Raw genomic sequence first — 21,687 nt, 5'->3', positions numbered from 1 at the left:
AATAAAAAGGTCTTTGCTTGGTAGCAAAAATAATAGAGAGAAGGGGGAAGCTGATTCCAGATTCTGGATGCCATTGCCAAATAAGCCCTTCTCCTTGTAGCCACACATCCTTATTTGAAGAAGGATGTGTGCTGATGACCTTAGGGCCCAGGTAGGCATGCATGGCAAGAGGGGTTCCTTTATATACAGTATATCACAGAAGTGAGTACACCCCTCACATTTTGTAAATATTTTATTATATCTTTTCATGTGACAACCCTGAAGAAATGACACTTTGCTACAATGTAAAGTAATGAGTATACAGCTTGTATAACAGTGTAAATTTGCTGTCCCTTCAAAATAACACACAGCCATTAATGTCTAAACCGCTGGCAACAAAAAGCGGTTGTAACCACTGGTGTACTCACTACTTTACATTGTAGCAAAGTGTCATTTCTTCCGGGCTGTCACATGAAGAGATATAATAAAATATTTATAAAATGTGAGGGGTGACTTCTGTGATACACTGTAACCTGTCCCAAGCCATTCAGGGCTTTGAATGTTCATTTTAACATCTGAATTGGGCTTGGATTTCAACTGGTAATCAGTGAAGCTGGTAGAGGACTTGCATTATATGCGCATATTGGCCAGTCCTCAGCAGCAGCCTCACTGCACTATTCTGGACCAACTGAAGTTTTTTAGTTGGGGTCAAAGTCAGGGTGGAAAATATTAAAAGAGAGGGAAAAAATCCAGCCTCCTTGTTGGAGTCCTGATCTAGATCTCCCTGCCATTTATTTTTGAGCAAATGCTTATTTGACCATTTTATTCGATCCTTGCCCTTCGTGACTACTGACCAAAGCCAAACACAGGATTAGTTCCTGGATCCTGGAGGTTATTTATGCCTCTCTGACGGACGGCCAGGTGCCCGCTCCTTTAAAGGAGGTGGTAATCAGGCCTGTCCTAAAGGAGGAATCTCTGGATCCAGAGATGGAGCCAATTATGGACCAGTGGCCAACATCTCATTTTTGGGCAAGGTGTTGGAACAGGTGGTGGCGGGACAACTCCAGAGGTACTCTTGGATGAAACTGATTATCTAGACCCATTTCAGTCTGGCTTCAGACCCGGGTACAGTACTGAATCTGCCTTGGTTGCCCTGTATGATGACCTGTGCTGGGAGAGAGACGGGGAGTGCGTCCCTGTTGGTTCTCCTGGACCTCTCAGCGGCTTTCAATACTATCGATCATGATATCCTCCTGGATAGGCTGGCGAGATTGGGAGTAGGAGGCACTGCTTTGCAGTGGTTCCACTCCTACCTTGATGGCCGATTCCAGAAGGTGGTGCTGGGGGACTTTGGCTCTGCGCCATGGCAACTTGCCATGGAGTACAGCAGGGTTCCATTTTGTCCCCCTTGCTATTTAACATCTACATGAAACCGCTGGGAGAGGTCATCAGGAGATTTGGGCTGTGGAGTCATCAGTATACTGATGACACCCAGCTCTACCTCTCTTTTTCAACTAACCCAGGTGAGGCAGTGGCTGTACTGAACCGGTGCCTGGCTGAGGTAATGGGCTGGATGAGGGCCAATAAACTGAAGCTCAATCCAGGTAAGATGGAGGTTCTGTTGGTGGGTGATTCGAGCTCCTGGGTAGGTGACTTGGGCCTTGCCCTGGACGGGGTTGCACTCCCTCTAAAGGACAGGGTCCACAGCTTGGGAGTGCTCCTCAACCCGGAGCTGTCCTTGGAAACCCAACTGACAGTGGTGGCGAGGAGCACTTTCCTTCAGCTTTGGCTAATCTATCAGCTGCATTCCTACCTGGAGGAGGATTGCCTAGTAACAGTAACACATGCATTGGTTACTTCCTGGTTGGATTCCTATAACACGCTTTATGTGTGGCTGCCCTTGAAGACAGTCCGGTTACTTCAGATAGCTCAAAATAGAACTGCCAAGATGCTGTTGGGGACTGGGCGTTATTCTCATATAACCCCAGTCCTCTATCAGCTCCATTGGCTTTCCATCGAAGTCCGTGCTTAATTCAAGGTGCTGGTTATTACCTATAAAGCCCTCAACGGCTTGGGACCAGGATACCTAAAGGAACGCCTTTTTCCATATGTGCCCTCCCGCCCTCTGAGATCGGCAACAGAAGCCTTCCTCCAGGAACCCTCTGTGAAAGATGTTAGGAGACAGAGGACCCGGAGGAGGGCCTTCTCTGCGGTGGCACCCCGACTACGGAATGCACTCCCCGTCATTATATGTTTTTGGCACCAGCTTAAGACCTTTTTATTTAATCAATATTTTAACATGTTTTAATATTGAGTTTATTGTTGTATTTTATTAACTTGCAGCCAGAGTGGGTTGTCAGTTTATTTATGCTGTAAGCTGTCCAGAGATGCAAGTAATTGGATGACATACAAATTTTATAAATAAATAAAATAAAATAAAATAAAATAATAAAATAAAATAAAATATTGAGTGTGTCCATCTCAATGCACAACTTAGATGACAACATGTGATGTATTTACTGACCCCGGGCTCCTTCAGTAGCTAAGCCTATGTGCAGTGGATGACAGCATCAGGCTTTTATGCACTTGGGCAGCATGCATAGCTGTTTTCCCAATTACAACGTGATACAAAGCCAAATCCTTAGAATTATCCGAATTTACTTTATATTTTTCTATTTCTGAGCTTGGACCTTTCAGTCTGGATGGGTTTATGGGAAGTATTATTCTGATACTTATTAAAGATCACCTGAACAGAACATGATACAACAATATCATAATAAGGCAGAGTTGTTTTAAATATTAATAATATCCTGGTTACCAATACAGGAACTCATCAATGAGATTCTGTTACTCTGCGGTTGGAACTGAATTCATTATGGCCCAGAGAACACCTTCCTCTCATGCCCAAATGTACTTAAAGCCAGCAATAAAGGCAGCATGGTGCACTCCTGGTGGCCTTTTAGTGCACTTAGGTGTGCTAATGAACACACACAACCTCTTTTTAAAATCTGCTCCAAGTGACCCTGGAAAAGGACTGAAAAATGACCTGAGTTTGGACCCTTGGCAAAGGGATTGCATGACTTTCATAGATTCCACTTTAGTGCAGGCTGACACTTGCTGTGCCATGTCATGTTGATAGCACCCAACTCTACCTCCCATTTTCATCTGCTCCAGGTGAGACAGTGACTGTTCTTAACCAGTGCCTGGGCTCAGTAATAGACTTGATGAGGGTCAGTAGGCTGAAACTGAATCCAGACAAGATGATGGTACAGTTAGAGTGAATGCTGTCTGTCCAGGCTGGGACATTTCCAAACTGTCCTGGATGAGGTGGAGCTCCCCCTAAAGGACAAAATTTACAGCCTTGGGGTGCTCCTGGATCATTGTATTCGGTACCCAGAAGTGCTAAAAAGTTGGTTTATCAGCTGTGTCACTACATGGTTGAGTGAAGCCCATGCACTGGTAACCTCACACCAGGATTACTGCCATGCCTCTGTGTGGGCTTGCCTTTGAAAACTGTCCTGACACTGCAGCTAGCCCAGAATATGGCAGTACACCTGCTAATGAGGACTGGCTTTCACAAACACCTTATGGCAGTCCTGCACAGATTACAATAACATACAAAATCCCATCTGAAGGGGAACACCTATTTCCATACACCCCTGCTGGATCACTGAGATCTGAAGCCCTTCTCCTAATTCCTTCCCTGTAATGAAGAAAGGAGGGAGATGGCTAGGGAAAGACCTTTTCTGCAATAGTGCTCCACTTGTAGAAAATGCTTCCAATTAAGATCCACCAGGCATCTTCTCTTATTCAGATGCCAACTGAAATAGTTTCTTTTTTGCAAATATTTTGGTGAGTGCATGGGTTCATGGTAGGACAGTTCATTATACCAGGTTTTTATTGCTGCTATTATCATGTTAAGATTTTAGCTCCCAGTCAATTTTAAATGTTTGTTTTAATATGATTGTTCAAAAGGTCCTATTATCGAGTGATGATTTTATTGCTTTTATTGTACTATTTTATTGATTTTTATGTATTGTTTATTGGAATTGTTTCATTTTGTAAGTAAGTAAGTAACTAACTAACTAACTTTTGGAAAACCCTGTTAGTGTGGTAAAACTACAAGACCTATAAAGCCATACCATGATTCCTCACATAATGGAGAAGCGGTTCACTTGAAGGCCTTCCCATGGTCAAGGAAAATGCAGAGTCACTCCCCATGCTGGCTAATCCTGCTGACTGTAGGAACAGTGTCCTTCCAGACTGGCAGATGTTTCTGATAATGAGTTCCTTGTGTGTGTTGTACATGCAGAGAGCTCCTACACTGTAGGGGGCACTCTGTCTGGGTAGGGACCTCCCTGAGTGTGGGAACTTTGTGTGCTTTCACACAAACACTAAATCCACATTTCAGTTCACATTAGGGTCATTTAAGGACTTATTCACTTGGCGATTTAGCATAGGAAAAGCTGAAGGAGTGCTGATATTGCCATATCTGCTGAGCATGTTCTAAGTCCACTGTGTCATGCTCTGGACTCATGTTTGGCATGCCACCATTGCCCCAGAGTTAGGGACACATACCAAAACCCCAACCTAACCACCTGGCAGAGGCGGAAGGAGTATCAGTTTCCTGTGACTTGCTAAAATGTGACATGTGAACAACCCCTGAATCCACACTAAATCTAAACGGAAATGTTACATCAAACTGCCTGCCTTTTTCTTTCTGTTTCTTTCTCTAGCTTAGTGCATCACATGTGGAAGTATCAGAGGAACATTTATAATGCCTATTGTAAAACTGCTTGCAAGTTGACAGGTTTACTTGTGGGACAGTCACTGTTCAGAGTTCTAAAGTCAATGGCTAGGCTTTTATAGGAGAATGTATTAAAATGGATTAGGAAGGAAGATGCCTATTAAAAATGTACATAACCTCTATTTCAAAGCTCTTCCTAAACTGTGATCAAGTTAAGAATACTTCTGTGCTGACTTTGAGAATACACTTTTATCTACAGGTTCTATATTTACAGTACATTTACAGGAAATCAACAGTTAATTATCATATTTCACTGTAAGCCATGGATATTTCCTAGGCCCTGTTAAATGAGAGAATTCAACAGTGCAAGTCAGAGTACACAAATTGATGACAAGGGCTGCTCAGGTTGGCAGAAAGGAAAAATACAGCAAAGCTTGAGAGATTTTCCAGGACGTTTTGGCCTAACAGGTTTTGGGATTCTTTTCTTGCAGAATTAGGTACAAGTTTATAACAGCATTCAACAGTCAACTTCAAAATAGTCTCTTACCTTTGCATAATTATTTTTAAGTAAAGGCACAGTAAATGGACTACATCTATTCCAATTCTCCTTGGAATTGTTGAACAGGTACAAATCTTCTGACTTTCTATATACCCTGCTTCCAAACAGCTTGCTACTTTTCACTCACAAGCAGTATCTATAGCTTACCTTTAGATAAGTAGTGCCTACAAACATAAATCAAATGAAAATATGAAAAGGTTTGACAAAAATTCCTGCAAAAACTCCTACAACACCCACCTGCCACCAGAAGTCCTCCAGTAGCCACTGCCAATGAAAGTGAGATGTGTGGCTAGTAAGAAGAGGGTCTTTCTTTTGTTTTGACACTCTGGTTTTGAAATGAATTTCCTAGAAAGGCTCATCTGATGCTTGTGTTTTCCTCTTTCTGGCACCAAGTGAACACCCAGGAATCTTCCCAGGAATTTTAGTCTTTCAAATCCTTCATTGTATTTTAAATCATTCTATTGCTGCTAAGTTTTATTGTTGCTCTTACATTGATTTTATTTTATAGTTTTAAATTCATATACTATATTTTTGTTATATTTTATGGTTTTAATTGTTGTGAACTGCCCAGAGAGATTTGGCTATTGGATGATATAAAAATGCAATAAATAAATAATATTATAGAGTTTAAAGAAGAGCAAGCATAGAGCACAATGAAAATAACTAATTAAATAGGACGTCACAAAAAGTTCATGGGAACAGGACTGAGGACCTAAATAACAGCAATAAACAACTGGCTAGCAAATAAGTTCTAGAGCCTGGATGAAACATTCAAAAAGCATTCTTTTTTATAGCCACTTGATTAACTTATGAAAACCAGAAGGATATGGAAAAGGTCTGAATATGGTATCAACTTATAGGCAGGAGAGAAGGGAGTCCTTTAAATATCTTGTTTTCGGACCATTTGGATCAAGACCATAAACTTGAGTTATGTCTCCAATCTAGACCCTGTTTTAACAGTGAGATAATCTGGTGACCATTAATTCAATCCATAATGTAGCCAACACATTTTGCATCCACCCAGGTTTCCACACAGTTTACACAGGCACTACCATGCAGAACATGTTGTGATAGTTTAGCCTGTGTGTTACTGCACCATTGATAATTGCAGTGGAGGTCACAGCTTTCAAGAAGGGACATTGGTAAACTGGTAAAAGACACTGTAAGTTGCAGGTGCCAGTTGGCTCCAGAAGCACTCCAAAACTGTGAATCTGATTTTCAAAGGGACGTGAAAACCCATCTAGAACAGACAAAAAATTGCTTCCATATTTTGCTAAACCATTAATTAAAGAATCCCCAGCGGATTCTTTAATTCCCCTTAGCCGCATTAGTATCTTTCAGCAAAAATGACAAATCTTATGTATTCTTAAATGAGCTCAATACGGCATAGCTTTGGTAGCCCATAGACCTGCACAGGATCACACTTTAACTGTTCAGGATGTTCACAACTGGATGTCAGAATTTGATGACATTTTATAAGGCAATTGGGCTGTTAGTCACACATAGGCTTTCCAGAAAGAAATGTCATGATCTGAGCCACCATCAACTTCATGAACATATTGTCCTTGAAAGAAAGATTAGGTACCAGCCTAATAGAAAATAGAAAAATATTTTCAGCTAGAAATATAGTTAGGGTTTAGGGCTTCTTCATTAGGGGACTTTTAAAAAGTGTCTTTTTTCAAGTGTGTGAGTCTTTTTGTCAAATAAATATTTATTGCTTCTCTGACATAACCAATTATACCACTTTGGCTAAAAATTAACACAGAAGATGGCAACAGTTAAGCATAGGATGCACTTGTCTAAGCATCGTGTCTGCATCAAATGACACTTAAACCATCAACTACAGACAGGACTGCAAGAGCGCTCTGCCCTGTTGTCAAACTGAAGTCAAGTAGCAGAAGGTGCACGCAACTTTATATAGCAAATGCTCAGCAGACAGAGGAAGAGGCCCATTATACCTGCAACTGCATTTCTGGATGGCACTGTGCACAGACAACAGTGGTATGAAATGGACACTTCTTCATTGTCACTGATGAGGTCTTTAAATGAGCTCCAGTTAATGTTTGCTTGAACTTGTTCTGAATCTGTAGCCATTCACTTTCTAGCTGCAGTCTCAGCTATTCATTGCCCCAAGCTCCCTAGGAAAGTAGGGAGATAACCTAATTCCTATCAGTGGCAGGGACTGCCTAGGATGGAGGAGCATTTCCTGTCTTGCATGCCTGGAAAAAGAACTTCTTTTCCAGTCTGGTGAATGTTGGTGCATAGAATTATAATAATACAGCTATAACTAAACATGGCGACACTCATTAATATGGCCATCCACACAAGCTGTTCCCATGGGTAAGGATATTCACAGCATTCGTTTATCGAGAGAGAGAGAGAGAGAGGGAGGGAGGGAGGGAGGGAGGGAGGGAGGGATGACATAGAAAAAGAATAGCAAACAGCAAGCAGGGGACAATCCTTCCATAATGATCAGACTAATAAATGCATCATACCAAGCCAGTTACTGCATCGTGTGGACTATGCAATAACCGCACCCCGACCAGACTTTATCAGTTGTTTATCTGAGGCACCTCTCTTAGCACAAGATGGGCAGTAGAAGAGTCTTCCCCAATGTGATTGGCCAGGGATGGCTACGAATGGTGGGAATTACCGCTGAACATATCTGGGGGCACTAGGCTAGGGCAGGCTGGAAGCAATCCTATTTCCATTCAGACCAATGGTCTGTCTAGCTCAGTGACATGGTTACTGGCTGGCAGTGACTCTCCAGGGTTTCAGACATGGGTCATTTCCAGTCCTATCCAGAGATGCTAGGAACTGAACCTTGGCCTTCTGCATGGCATGCAAAGCATGTGCTCTCCCACAGAGCCAGGCTCCTCCACCTAACTCATCACTGATTTTCTACCATGGGAACAGAGATATTTTCAACAGTGAATCAGAATAATGACAGCTATATCAATCTATGGCAATGGCTGAAACCCAAAGAGTTGTGCCATTTGTTTTACGTGAGAATGGGTGTTAATTGGCTGTGTCTTTGTTAAACAAGAGCCTATCCATGATGTATTAATACTTCTGAACAGACATCAGTCTCCAAGAGCATGGTGTGAAATGGCATGTATGAGTAGTATTCAGTGCGGCGGTTGTGCTCCTGCTTCTTCCGTTGTGGAACCCACTGCTTGCGCAATGGGGATTTAGTGCTTGTTTTTTGATTGTAACAGGTCAACAGAGTTCTGTCATGTGAATGCCTCTCATCTACACTATTTTCCAGCTCTTATCCAAAGCTCTAAATCCATGTTGCACAAGTAGTGAATCCTACTGGCACTTCAACGGTGCTGGATATTTTGACTCTGTGTCAGCTATTTTTGTTTTAAAGGCCACTGAGCAAACTGTTGGTTATGCATGCAGCTATTCTTGGAGTATGGCTGTTTGTGTGTGTATCCTCTTCTGTTTACTGAAACCAAATGCAATGTATTTAATAATACTCTTTCTATGGTTCCTATTCCACTAGAAGCCACTAAGCTCAGAGTGTAATGAGCATTTTGTAACTTTCAGGCACCATGTTATTGAGCCAGAAGAATTTTCATCCTACTTTCCATATTCTGTATCAGCCTTTGCTTGGATGATTTTTCTTCTTTATCAGGCTTGTGAAGGTTAATGGTTAACAGCTGTGAGATATGAAGTTCTTTGTCAATTTGCAAGTTTTGCAACCTGTAGGCAGCCTCCACACTTGGCTGTTGAGTAGTCTTGAGAATACATGTTGGTCTGATGTTGATGCTGGACTGACAGCCATCTGTGATCCATATCACCCACAGAATGGGAACAATACTAACAATGGGGCTACAACTGCACTCCAATGGCTACATAGCTGGGAATAAGCCCCACTGAACTCAGTGCAAATTACTTCTGAATATGCATATATTAGATGTACATAATTTTGAATAAGACCACAGTATCATGTACATTGGAGTAAATCTAACTGAAGTCAGTGGGACATAGTGCTAAATGTGATTTGCTGTACATGATGATTAGGGAGAATATAAGACCAAATATAATCTGTATCTCTGGCAGCTAAGACCAGATACTTTTGAATTTGATAAGACAATTCACAGATCCGCACAAACCCACATGGTATTTTTTTAAAAAATAGTTAATATACACAAATACATTATTTTTGCAGCAGGAGTGAAAAACTTTCTAGCAGTTTTCTTTTGTAGCAATCTCATGTGTCTCCCTGTTCTTTAGAGTTATAGGATACCTTCTAGGGTAAGGTTGGCTCGTAAAATAAGACAGGACTCCTGCTTCTTTAATAGTTGTGCAATCAAAGGAATCTGAGGAGGTATAGGTGGTCATGAAGCTATAACTGCATGAATTCTCTCTTCCGCCCAACTTTTAAAAGTGCAGGTTCCTGCTGTCTTTTTCACCTGGACATTATGCTTCCAAGCTTGGGATTGGAAATCAACAGGTTCTGTTTGGACAACACATACAGTAAAAGTGAAAGTTCAGTGCATTCATGCTCAGTGCTGTCACAGGTAACTCCAGGTTGTGGCATTGCACACTGGTTGGCAGTTGGGATTTAGAATGTGAAATCTGTGGAGAAGGTAGTCTTTCCACAGATTAATATTAGAAAGGAATGCCACCTGGCACACTTCTCCCAACCTTTCATTCATCTCAGGACTACATATGTACTCAGTCTTTGTGTTTAATCTTGAGAAGCCACTTGAAACTTTGTGAGTCAGAAATCCCAGTAAGGACAATTTCATTTATGAATCATGCGGTCATTAGCAGAATTGGAAGGCATAAACAATATAATCAACTTTAGAGCATAAAAACTTGTTTATACCCACTGATTTTGAGGGTCAACTAGTCCTCAGCATGACTAGTAAGAAAAAGACACCCATATCCCATGTGTGGTAGGAGTCCTGAGAAAAAAGTTTCAAGTTATACAATTGGAACTTTCCCGCAAGTGTTCTAGTCATGTTGGCTGAGTAATGGATTTCATTCTGATCAGAAAGGAGCTAAGTGATAAGTTCTTCTCCCTGTGTATTGTTTTCCCTATAAGATTAATCTCAACTGCACCTGCAGTTAAAGTGAAAATAGAGATTTTGCTTCAGATTACACAAAGTGTAATTCACAGCTCGCCCCAAATGCAATGCTTGACTGCTCACTGCATTTGGAACACTCTCTAGGTTGCTTCTCCACACAGCAAGCCAAAGCCTCGATCTGGCTAATGAGCAGAAATGCCACACCAAGTTCTCTCTGTGTATGATTAGAGCCACAGAACCATGCCTGGGTGTCATGCCAGCAGGCAACCATGTACAATCTGTAATAGTAATAACAGTAAGAAAAGAGGAGATGTGTCTGTCCAAGGATGTAGGTTCAGGACCGTGAAATCCACATCTAAACCTTGGCATGTACACTAAGCGGACACTAGGAATGCAACTCATGTTAGATTTTGTAAATATACATTGATTCATTTAAATCCATTTAATGTCCTCTGAGCATTTGAAGCTCTCAGTACCATCTTCAGTCACTAGGGGGCAGACTTACCTAACTGGCTCATAACTTTATAGTCAATTTGTGTAAGCTGCCCTGAGGCTCTTGCAAAGGACGGCATACAAATACCCTAAATAAGTAAGTAAGTAAGTAAGTAAGTTTGAACCAGGTGAGAGTACTCTGAGGGCCACAGTAATATGTCTGTTTTCTGCCCTTGCTGTGGGGCAGCTACCACTTGGAAGAATGGACTGGGAGAACCCTCCTGCAGGGTATCACACTCAGGTGTGCCAGTAGCTATGGTTTCATGCAGATGGAACAGGCACAATGTAACCCCTTCTGACAGCTGCACTTGCTGTATCAGAGTAAGGGCCATTTTCATGTGAAGCTAGTGTAAAATATGATCATACTTGAAGCTCTTGCAATGCATAATGAAGCAATGACAGGAACACTTCAATAGGTGGCCTGGTTAATAATAATGGAATTCACAGTTTCCTCTTACAAGAATGCGACATGGCAAACCTCAGGCTCATGCTGTCCCTCCTCCCAATTTGGTCTCAGTTTCTGTTGAGCTAGGCACAACTAGGATAAACCACCATTTGTTGAGTTTTGGTCAATGGAGGAAAAGCTGTTTATGTAAAGCCAACAGCTTCTGACTTCAAGAATATGGATACAAGGAATGCGAACAAGCACCACTGCACTTTCTGGCACTGGGAAGTCATGGTGTATACTCACATCTGAACTGGGCCAGTCTTTCAACCCATATTTCAATCATCTTTTTAAATCTGGTGAACTGGGCCTTCCCACCTAACCCTAGCATCTACCTAAGCTTAAAATATCAAATCCTTCTTTCACTTCTGCATTGTTAATTCTGCAACTGTAATTTAAATAATACTGCCAATTAAATTGACCCTCTTTCTGTATTGTGATAATAGGGGAGCTGCTGATAAAAATTCCCTCTGTATTTTCTGGAAGCTTTGAGACTCAGATAAGGTTCTTTAAGAATGTTAACAAAATGACATGGAATACTTTTAACTACATTACTTATCATTTCAACATGCATTCAATTGAATTACAGCAATGCAGTATGAGGCTGGGTTCAACATGTAAACGGAAGGAAAGCTACTTTCTGATTTCATCAGAAGCTCTTTTGGATATTGATCCATGTTTGACAATGAAGGGAAAAAAGACATCCCTGCATCACAATGACAGTATTCTAAGGTTAGGGCCAATGTGCACATAATGTGCAGTTGGATATAGCTTTGTAACTTTTTTTCTTTAGACTAAAAAGCAGAAATGGGAGTAGGGAGAGAGGAAAGTGGTACTTCCTTAATTTGTGAGCTATTTTTTCTGCTCTGTTGCCAATGGGAACAAAAAGAAGCTTTACAATCATTTCTAGAGGAAAAAATATTTGAGATGAAAGGGTTAAGAATCTTCTTACTAAAAGCTTTCTTTTAATTCAGTCTTACTTGCTGCTTTTAACCTTTTTTAAATGTTGGAGCAAAGTTACATGTAACAGTATATCATGTGACATGCAGATGTGGTTACCATTTACAATGGCTTATGGATTTAAGCAATAAACATCTTGGTGGTGGTGTTATAGTAAGAGAAAGAGTATTTTAATAAGTGTAACAAGAGGAAAAACAACCTCAAAAATATTTGTATAACCATTCGGCAAATAAATGAGGTCTTCAAACATGATCACAGATGACACTTAAAGCTGATACAATGAAAAATTGATGCAGTTGATGAGTTGGGCCTGTTATATTTAGGCCCTTAGAACACTTAAAAATCATGTTATACTTTGAAGAAAGAAAAGAACACTGTTATTAATACATAGAACCATGTAATCATTTTATAAGGTAAAAGCAGAATATGAGAGAGATAAGTTGTTCAAGAATTGCAACAGGCTTCACATTTCTGGGAAATATTGTCCCCCAGTCATAATTTCCTTCTTGAACTTCTAAGAAGTGAGCATAGGGTCTCTTTGAATCTTTAGCTATGATCACAAAACTACCTCCAGGTACAATTTATTTGACATCCATGGAGGGCTCCTGAGCATCACACAGCAAGAATTAATCACATTTTAAGTGACAATGTTTTCAGCAAGAAAGTTTAAAACACACACTTAAATTCCATTAAAATAGATTCTATCAAATTGATTTACATTTCCTTAATTTTGCCACCCTTTGTTTTTTCCATGTTTTTCAAACATTCCTTTGAATCATTATGCTAACTGCATTCCCAACGCTAACTAAATATGTAAATAAATAAGCGAATGAGTGAAAACATTCTTAGGTAACATTTAAAAGCTAGTATAATTACTACAAAGGTTGACAGATGCTACATGTCATTGTTTGGCACTCTATATCCCTAGGAAGAATAAGGTACTTTTCATTTTTGAAGGTACAGTTAAGGTATTGCAGCTCAGAGCACAAAGAATGCATTGGAATTACATAAATACTTGATTTGGATAGAAAGAAAAAAAGCTAAAATATCTAACAATTAATTCAGCAAACAGTGGAAAACAGTCGTAATGAACACTGTCCTGTTTGTATTTATAATTAAATGTAACCAATTCCTTGGGGGAAAATCTTGTAAAATTACAATTAGAACTTATAAACTATCAACTTCTGGCTGTCAAACTGAAATAACACATAGTGATTAACAATGTTGCTAGACTTAAATTCTTGTTGAATTTCATTTAACTTTTATATCTCACTATCCTAGCATACACAATTTTACAAATTTGTCTTCTTCCTCCTTCTGAAGGATAGACGTAGGATTAGTTTTCCTTATTTTATAAAATGCTGTGTCTGCAAAATCATATCATGTCTTCATACACATTCCAATAAATCTGAAGCAGTTTGCCTGAGTTCACAAGCAAGCAAACTAGCTAGTTCTGATAACAGAGATACGTAGATAGCTGCAAAGTAGGTTGACAACAAACAGATCTATCCAGGCTGAACATGTGCTAATGAATGCCTTACCAAAATATTTTCACAACTACTTCCTCCTTTGATTTGCTTATGCTTTTTAAGCTAAAAGGTACTGGAAATGAGAATTCTATTTGTTCCATTTAAAACATTTTGCATTGTTTTAACATGAAAAGGCATCCAGCTCCAATACTGAGGTGCATCCCTACAGCCTTTGTTCCTCTGATGCATGTTCCCAAGAACAGCCTGGACCATATCCTACATGGTATTACTGAAATACTCTACCAGTTTATGTTGCAAGAAGTGCTTACTTCCTCGAAAATATTCTCTACAATGTTTGCACAGAGAATGCAAGGAATGTTCTTCACAAAATATTGAAGGAGACCTTCTGACTGGGCTATGCTCCAAATGGACACTTGAAGTCCGGTTCCTATCATCACTCTCTACTCCTTGCCAGAAGATCTTGTCCTGGCAAGGACAAGTGTAACTCTCTAGCTGAATAAGAATGTGTAAATAAGAAACAACACAGCACACTGGCCTGAAAATCACCTGAGCTGCTCAATTGGGTTACTCTGGAGAACAGTGGGAGGTCTGGGTGTTATTTTTGGCCTCTGGATGCTGCCTTCTACATGCAGACCATACTCCAAAAAATGGAGGGAAAATATTCCACAGAGCATTGCAGTGCTTGGAAAGTAAAATATTACCAATTGTGTGACTGGTATAGAGAAGTTTGGAATATAGCAACTGATGATAAATTAACTTGTGATATTAAAGTGAGAAAAGAACATATAAAGAAAAATAAGTTTAATGAGATTTGGGGCACATTTATTGAGTATGTGTTTAAAAAGGGGGAAGGATTTGAACCATCAAAAGAATCACTGCAGTTTTGGAAGAGGGAAATGAAAGAACGTTTGAATGAGTTTTTATACGTGTATATCCTATGGTCCTGGTGGTGGGGGGCATGGTATTTTTAAGAATTATTGTAATTGTATGTTTAATTTTATATATGTTTCTATTGCAGTTGTTGTTTTTTTTTTGGTTGTATTTTAGATGAAAAATTAATTTTACTCTTTTAAACAGCTCTGCAGTGCTAAACAGGATGATTGGCTATGTTCTTTCATCCTCAGTGTTCTGCAGCAGCCATGGAACACTAAAATGTCAAATTTAGCAGGACAAACTAAGCATTATCCTTTTAGCACTCTGTAGTGCTAAAAGCACAATTCCGAGGATTGTTTGTTCCATCTTTTGGCTTCTGCTAGCACAGTGGATGGGGTGGGGGGAGGGCAGGAGCACCAGAGTTGGCGTGCAGCCCAGAGGCCACATACTGCCACCCATGGTTTAAGTAGATGTCTGAAAAAATTCATTGTGTTGAACACTGAAGCCATCCAGTTTCTACCTGTCTCCACCACTTTCTTGCCAGTTGTTCCCCTTCCTTCCCCAAGGTGGAAAAGCATATTACCTTAGGAAAGAGTAACAGAAATTGAAGAAGTAGTGTTTCATTTACAGGTGAAGAATGTGGCGTTTGCAAGCCCTGAGAATCTGTGGCTGCAAATGACAACAAGTCCCAGGAGCCCAGGAAGGGACCTTGCCTTTGAGAATTTGCCCTGGGATTTGTGGTTTAAGATGAAAGCACCAAACAAATATGGAGTCAAAGACAGCAACAGATAGAGACTCACCATTTTCTGGCTGGTCCTTAATATCAGCTTCACTTGGCTGGCTTGGACTTTCAGACTGACTTGAATCTAAAAAGCAGAGAGATGGCCACAAATTACAGAAATCAGTTGTGGAAAGGTGACAGATTTTCACAGTTGAGAATTCAAATGAAATATATCAAAATCTATTTTTTCAGGCATAGGGCAGAAGCTAGGTAGGCTAATGTTTATTACATCATTTTTGATTTCTTTTTGTTGCATAACAAACTCCATAAAATCGAAAAGCAAATTTCAGAAACACGTCTGATGTTATGAATTACATAGCCTGCCAGAGATGTTGGCTTTTTAGTCCTGTTATTGTTTGAGCATGTAAGATTCCTTAATACCGTAACATTGTCACAATTTTCAATATGCTAACAGCTTGCTATTGAGACATTAACCTTTTGTATTATTGACTACCTTTGTCTGTATGAAGGTTCAGACTTAATAAGCTAATTTAATTCATGGAAAATTTTCAATGAATTTCAGCTGGAACAAAGAGCTATGGGGGACTGAAAATTAGAATTTACTTCCTAGTCCTAGAAACCAAATCTGTTCCTACAATGAGAAATCTCATTCTCCATGTCACCCTTCCTCAAACTTTTGCCTCTTGATGTTTTAGACTGCAGCATCCATAATCCACTGGCTATGCTGGTTGGAGATAGGACTTCGACATGTCTAGAAAGAGCTAGGTTAATGAAGGCTGCTCCAGAAAATCTGTGGAGCAACAGTTGTCTCTACCGAATAGATTTCAGTTGGTGGTATAAACAAGATAAAAATGTACAAACAAGTTAGAGAAATCAACAGCTTAATATGTGAGCAATAGAAATTTGTAGTAAAATCAAAAACTTGTGATGCAATCCTAGCCAGACTTCCCTGGGAGTAAGGCTTCACTGAAGAGGCTGTGACTCATTTCCAAGCAAAAACACCTAGGACTTGGCATACTGATGCAGCTCTTCAATCCTGGCATCTGTACTAGGGAAGGTTCGCAACTCCCATGTTGGTATAGTTCCTATTCCACTCCAACTTTTATTTCAGCTTTACAGGAGCTGTCCATGGCACTGAACCTATTTTGGGCAGCATTCAATATCATGGATAGCTTGTATAAAGCTTGAAAAAAGCTGCATTGGATAAGAAGCTCCAATGATATAGGTGTCACCAACCTTCCCTGATCTGTAACAACATTTATAAACCCTGACCAACACAGAATTACATTTCAAAGTGCTCTCTATTCATGTCTGGGCACCAACATGTACAAGAAGAGATCACTATTTTGCAATATATATTACAGGTGTGGTGTGGGGACATGGGCTTAGAATGTTTGGAAATTTAGACCACCTGGCAGTGAACCCCGATTGCAAATGCTGACAGGATTGGACCCAAACCAGGTCCAATGACAAACAAGAAGGAACCACCAGTTCTGTGGAACCCTGAGGTTTGCGGAAGTATAAATAATACATTGTGAACAAATGTAAAGGGAGTAACCCATCCAGAAAACAGCCAAATCAGGGCCAATATTTATTAGACAAACTGTTTGTGTAAGTGATGGGATACTACTTGCTTCAAGACCTTGAAGCTTAAAATACTCTTTTCTTGGCTTGCTGAAGCCCTGAAGAGAAATGCTACAATACTTTGCAGGTTGCAGGTCCCAGTGGTGTCTAATTGCTACTGGGAGAGGTCTATGTTGGAAATAAACTCATAGTTATGCTTTCCTTGAAGCTTCAAGGTGCACACAATCTAATAAAAAAAAAATTAAAGGTCCTTTCTTTTGCAATGAAGTGGCATTATCTCCCTTGAGGTATTAACAACACTGAAGAAGCACTACTGGTGACTTTGGGTCAAACTGTGATAATTTATTAAATTTTTAAAAGTAGTTTTGCTTTTAAACTGACAGAAAAAGAGAGAAAGTCTCAGGTTGTCATGATAATAGATGATGATGATGATGGTGATGGTGATGGTGCTAATATCCCTCACACTAGAACAGGATTCATCTTGGAAGCATAATTCTACAAAGAACTCTGCACACAATTTAAAAAAAACTCCTGAAAAAGTCTCAAAAGTATATAATATAGAACCAAAAGGTGCTGAGCTAATTCGCGGAAAAAAATTACATCTATATTTTTATATACCCTGTGGTTTCTAGCATCTTTTTTCCCCACTGGGTTATTTGGATGTCCTCCAGTTTTGTCTGTGGCATTATTGGCTTTTAAGCAACTAAAGTCACAGTCCAGTTGGGATACACGTAAGCCTCCAAACTTGGAGTATTATGGGGATCCTATGCAGGACATAAGGAGCATGGACCTAAAAGTCCATGAACCTTTCCACTTCTCCTGCTCTGCATGGGATCCCCACTTAAGATGAGAAATTTCAGAACATGCCTCAGAGTGTAAGCTGAAGATGCTGGCATGTCACCAGGATACTTCATATTGTGGTGGTGCCTATCTCTTCCCCTCTACCTAGGATATTCATAAATGCTCTTTCCCAAGGTTGCATTTGTGACCTCACAGAAGCAGTTAGCATGGATCTTTAGAGGAAGTCTTTGGAGCAAGACTCCAAAATATTCTCTGGCCATCTAGACATTGCCCAGCAGCTATAGAATTGAAATGTAAAACTTTTAATTATCAACCCACAATAAAGAAAACTTATTTGAATATTCATCCATGGATATGTTTTACTGCAGTGAGAAAAAAACTTTAAAAAAGCCAAAAAAAATCCAAACAACCAAGCATAAAAATAGATACAATATTCATATATGTACACTATTGCATCTAAAGTATTATTCAAGTACATTTCAGGAAGCAAAACTATGGTTAGAGGATAATGTGGTAGAACTCAAGATTAGTATCTAGCTCAGTACCTTGTGTATTGACCAATAATTTTTTACTGATTTTCCTAAATGGAACCTGAAAGATTTTAAGTAATGTTAAATTGTGCATTTAGCACTGTATTAAATTGGAATAATCTGGGATAGCATTATTATTTGATAATCTACAGTGAAATTGCTTGCAGGTAACAGTCTATGGCTGTAATCCAACGCAGACTTACTTTGAAATAGTTCCTATAAAACTTAGAGGCACGATGATTAGGTTACCTGATTATGATCATATGATTAGGTTATATGATGTATGGTTAGGTTACATGAATTGTTAATTAACTGGAAACCATTGCATTACAGGAAATTCATGCCAGTGGGCTACACAACTTTAAATAAGGTCAATATTCAAAAAGAGCAACTTAGTGTATTTCATCGCTATAGAAAGATTACAGGACACAGATCAGAATACACTAGAATGTTACTATCTTGCCTATAATTTAAGTAACAAGAACTGATTAGCAACAAGAAACTCCTTGCTTCCTTTATCTAGATACAGCTACATCCAGAGCTATCCATCCATCCTGTTTGCACATCCCATTGTAAGAAACAAGTATTAAATAGCTGACAGTATTTGAAATGTTGGGTACTTGTCAACATATAATTATATGAGTGTTTCATTTTTCCATGTACAATATAGTTCCATGTCCATGGAGTCTGCCATGTCTTTTTTTTTTATCCAGCGTGCTTTTGGCTCTGGCCTCTTGGCAGAGCAGCAGAGGCAGAGGCTGGGAGAGAGCGCTGAGTGGCCAGGGGACTGGCGAAGGCAAGGTAGGAACTGGGCAGGGGAGGAGAGGGCAGGAGCAGCAGAGAGGAAGGGGGCGGGGCCAGAGAGGCTAGAGGGGCCAGGAGGGAGCAGAGGGGTGGGGCGTCGTCCCTTGTCTGCGTCCCTTGGCTACGGCCCGGGCTGTCCGGAGACTCCCTTCCCTGAGACACAGAGGTTTGATTGTTTGTTTGTTTTGTTTGTACTGTGCTTTGTTTTTCTTCCAATTTAAATTTAAGTTTATTTTATCCTTGTGTGTGTGTGTGAGTGGGTTTTCGTCTGGGAAAACTGGGCGAGTGAGAGGAACTGCAGGACTAACAAGGCAGGGGACCAAGGTAAGGTCTTGGAAGGGATACTGATGGCAGACCAGGAGATGGCCTTGGCGGGAGTCACGGATGTCACTGTCCGCTGCGACAGCTGCGACATGTTCGCCCTTCTCCCCCAGGAGAGGCAGGGATACACTTGCCCTCGGTGCAAGATGTTGACCCTGCTAGAAGAGGAGGTGAGGTGCCTGAGGGCCGAGAGAGCTCTCTAGGCCCCCCCGGAGCAGCCCCCCTCTGGACAGAGGGTTGAGGGAGGGACCACAAGAGAAGCAGCTGTGGAAACATGGAGGTATGTCACCCACAGGAGGAGGAGGCCAGCACGGCCTCCTCCTCCTCCTGGCACCAATCTGAAGCTGGAAAACAGGTTCTTTCCACTTGGGGAGGCTGGGGCTGATGAGGCCTCGGGGGACCAGCAGGACCCCCAGCCTGAGACGTCAGGCGGCAAGGGGGCCACTGCAGGAGAGACGAGGGCCAGGACACGGCTGCCCACAAGCACCAGGAAGGTACGGCGGCGGGTGATTGTTGTTGGGGACTCCCTGCTGAGGGGCACTGAGGCGGCAGTGTGCCGCCCCAACCTGGAGACAAGGGAGTTTGCTGCCTGCCGGGCGCACGCATCCGGCATGTGATGGACAGAGTGGAGCGTCTTGTTCGCTCTGGGGGTCACCAGCCGCTCCTGGTGATCCATGTGGGCACAAACGATGTGGCCAGGCAGGGTGTGGTTGGGACCACCAGGGACTTTGAGGCCTTGGGGAAGAAATTCAGGGAGCTGAAGGCCCAAGTGGCCTTCTCGTCTATCTTACCTGTCCAGGGATTTGGGCCAGGAAGGGACAGGAGGGCCTCCGAGGTGAACGACTGGCTTAGGGTGTGGTGCCAGAAGGAACGCTTCGGGTTCCTCGACCACGGCTCTCGTTTTCTTGCCAATGGACTTCTGGCAAGGGACGGGTTACACCTCATGAGGAAGGGGAAAAGGTCCTTTAGAGATGCTCTAACGAGCTTCGTCCAGAAGACTTTAAACTGAGCTGGGGGGGGGGTTCAGGCCCCCCAGTAACGTGTCTGCACTGGACAAGTGTGGGGGGAGGATCGGAGCTCTGGGAACAGGGTTTTAGAGATACTGCAGGAACTGACAGGACTCCTACAGAGATGGGCCAGGTATTAGGCAGGATGGGAGGAAGGAGGAGGCTGGGAACTCTAAGGAAAGGAAGCGGTGGGAAGGAGTTGAGGTGCATGTATACCAATGCTAGGAGCATGGGTAATAAGCAGGAAGAGCTTGAAGCTCTCCTGGGAACAGGAGGGTATGATCTGGTGGGAATCACAGAAACTTGGTGGGATGAAAGGCAATTCTGGAATGTGAACATAGAAGGGTATCACCTTTTTAGAAAGGACAGGAAGGGAAAGAGAGGTGGGGGCGTGGCTTTATACGTCAGGGAAGGGATAGGATGCAGGAAGATAGAATGCAGCACAGATGGGGATTCGCTAGAGGCAGTCTGGGTAAAACTTAGGGGTTTTGACAGGGAAAGAGACCTGACAGTGGGGGTATGTTATCGCCCTCCAGGTCAACTTGAGACCCTAGATCATGTCATGACAGGCCAGATTCTAAGGATATCTCGGGGGAGAGACACAGTAATTATGGGAGATTTCAATCTCCCGGATATTACTTGGGAGACTCACTCAGCGGTGACAGCCAGGTCACGTCACTTCCTAGAAGCTACTGAGGGAGCGTTTTTCACACAGAGGGTCCGAGAGGCGACGAGGGGGGGAAACATCCTTGACTTGGTCTTGACCAATAGGGAGGAGCTGATAGATGAAGTACAGATTAGGGGAGCTCTGGATACGAGTGATCCCTCCATCCTTTGCTTTGAGATCAGGGGACTGGGGACGTGCAGCAGGTCGAGCACTAGAAGCTGGGACTTCAAGAGGGCCAACTTTGGTCAACTGAAGGCCAGACTGGGGAAAGTCTCCTGGGATAGGTTACTGGAAGGTAAGCGAGTTGAGGAGGGGTGGATAGCACCCAAAAGGGAGGTTTTGGAGGCACAAGCCTTGACGATACCTCTAGTCAGTAAGGTGGGGAGGCTGAGGAGAGTGCCGCCATGGATGCAAAAGGAGGTGGTTAAAGGGATTAGACGGAAGAGGAACCTCCATAGGAAATGGGTACTGGGGGAAATAGACAAAAGAGTATACCGGGAGGAGAAGGCCCGTTGCAGAAGGATTCTTCGCAAGGCTAAGGCTGATTACGAGCTGAGACTTGCCAAGAATAGCAAGAGCAACAAAAAGGGCTTCTTTCAGCATGTAAATAGGAAGAGGAAGGGGAGACAAGTGGTGGGACCACT

At 41.7% G+C, this 21,687-nt stretch overlaps 1 protein-coding gene across 5 annotated transcripts in view; it reads right to left on the bottom strand.

Moving 5' to 3' along the window:
* NFIA (nuclear factor I A) overlaps nucleotides 1-21,687 on the bottom strand; it is a 407,074-nt gene that overhangs the window by 146,170 nt on the left and 239,217 nt on the right. For 4 of the 5 annotated variants that reach the window (XM_044430438.1, XM_044430439.1, XM_044430437.1 and 1 more), the window contains exon 3: nucleotides 15,388-15,453. In XM_044430438.1, the coding sequence (XP_044286373.1) occupies nucleotides 15,388-15,453 (66 nt within the window). Of the gene's footprint in view, nucleotides 1-2,797; nucleotides 2,893-15,387; nucleotides 15,454-21,687 lie in introns of those variants that run through there. The other variant, XM_044430441.1, reaches the window with a different exon arrangement.

Source organism: Varanus komodoensis, unplaced genomic scaffold, assembly GCF_004798865.1.
Source record: "Varanus komodoensis strain SLA01 unplaced genomic scaffold, ASM479886v1 scaffold20_1, whole genome shotgun sequence".
In the NCBI taxonomy this organism is placed as follows: domain Eukaryota; kingdom Metazoa; phylum Chordata; class Lepidosauria; order Squamata; family Varanidae; genus Varanus; species Varanus komodoensis.
This window is presented reverse-complemented; position numbering and strand designations above follow the sequence as displayed.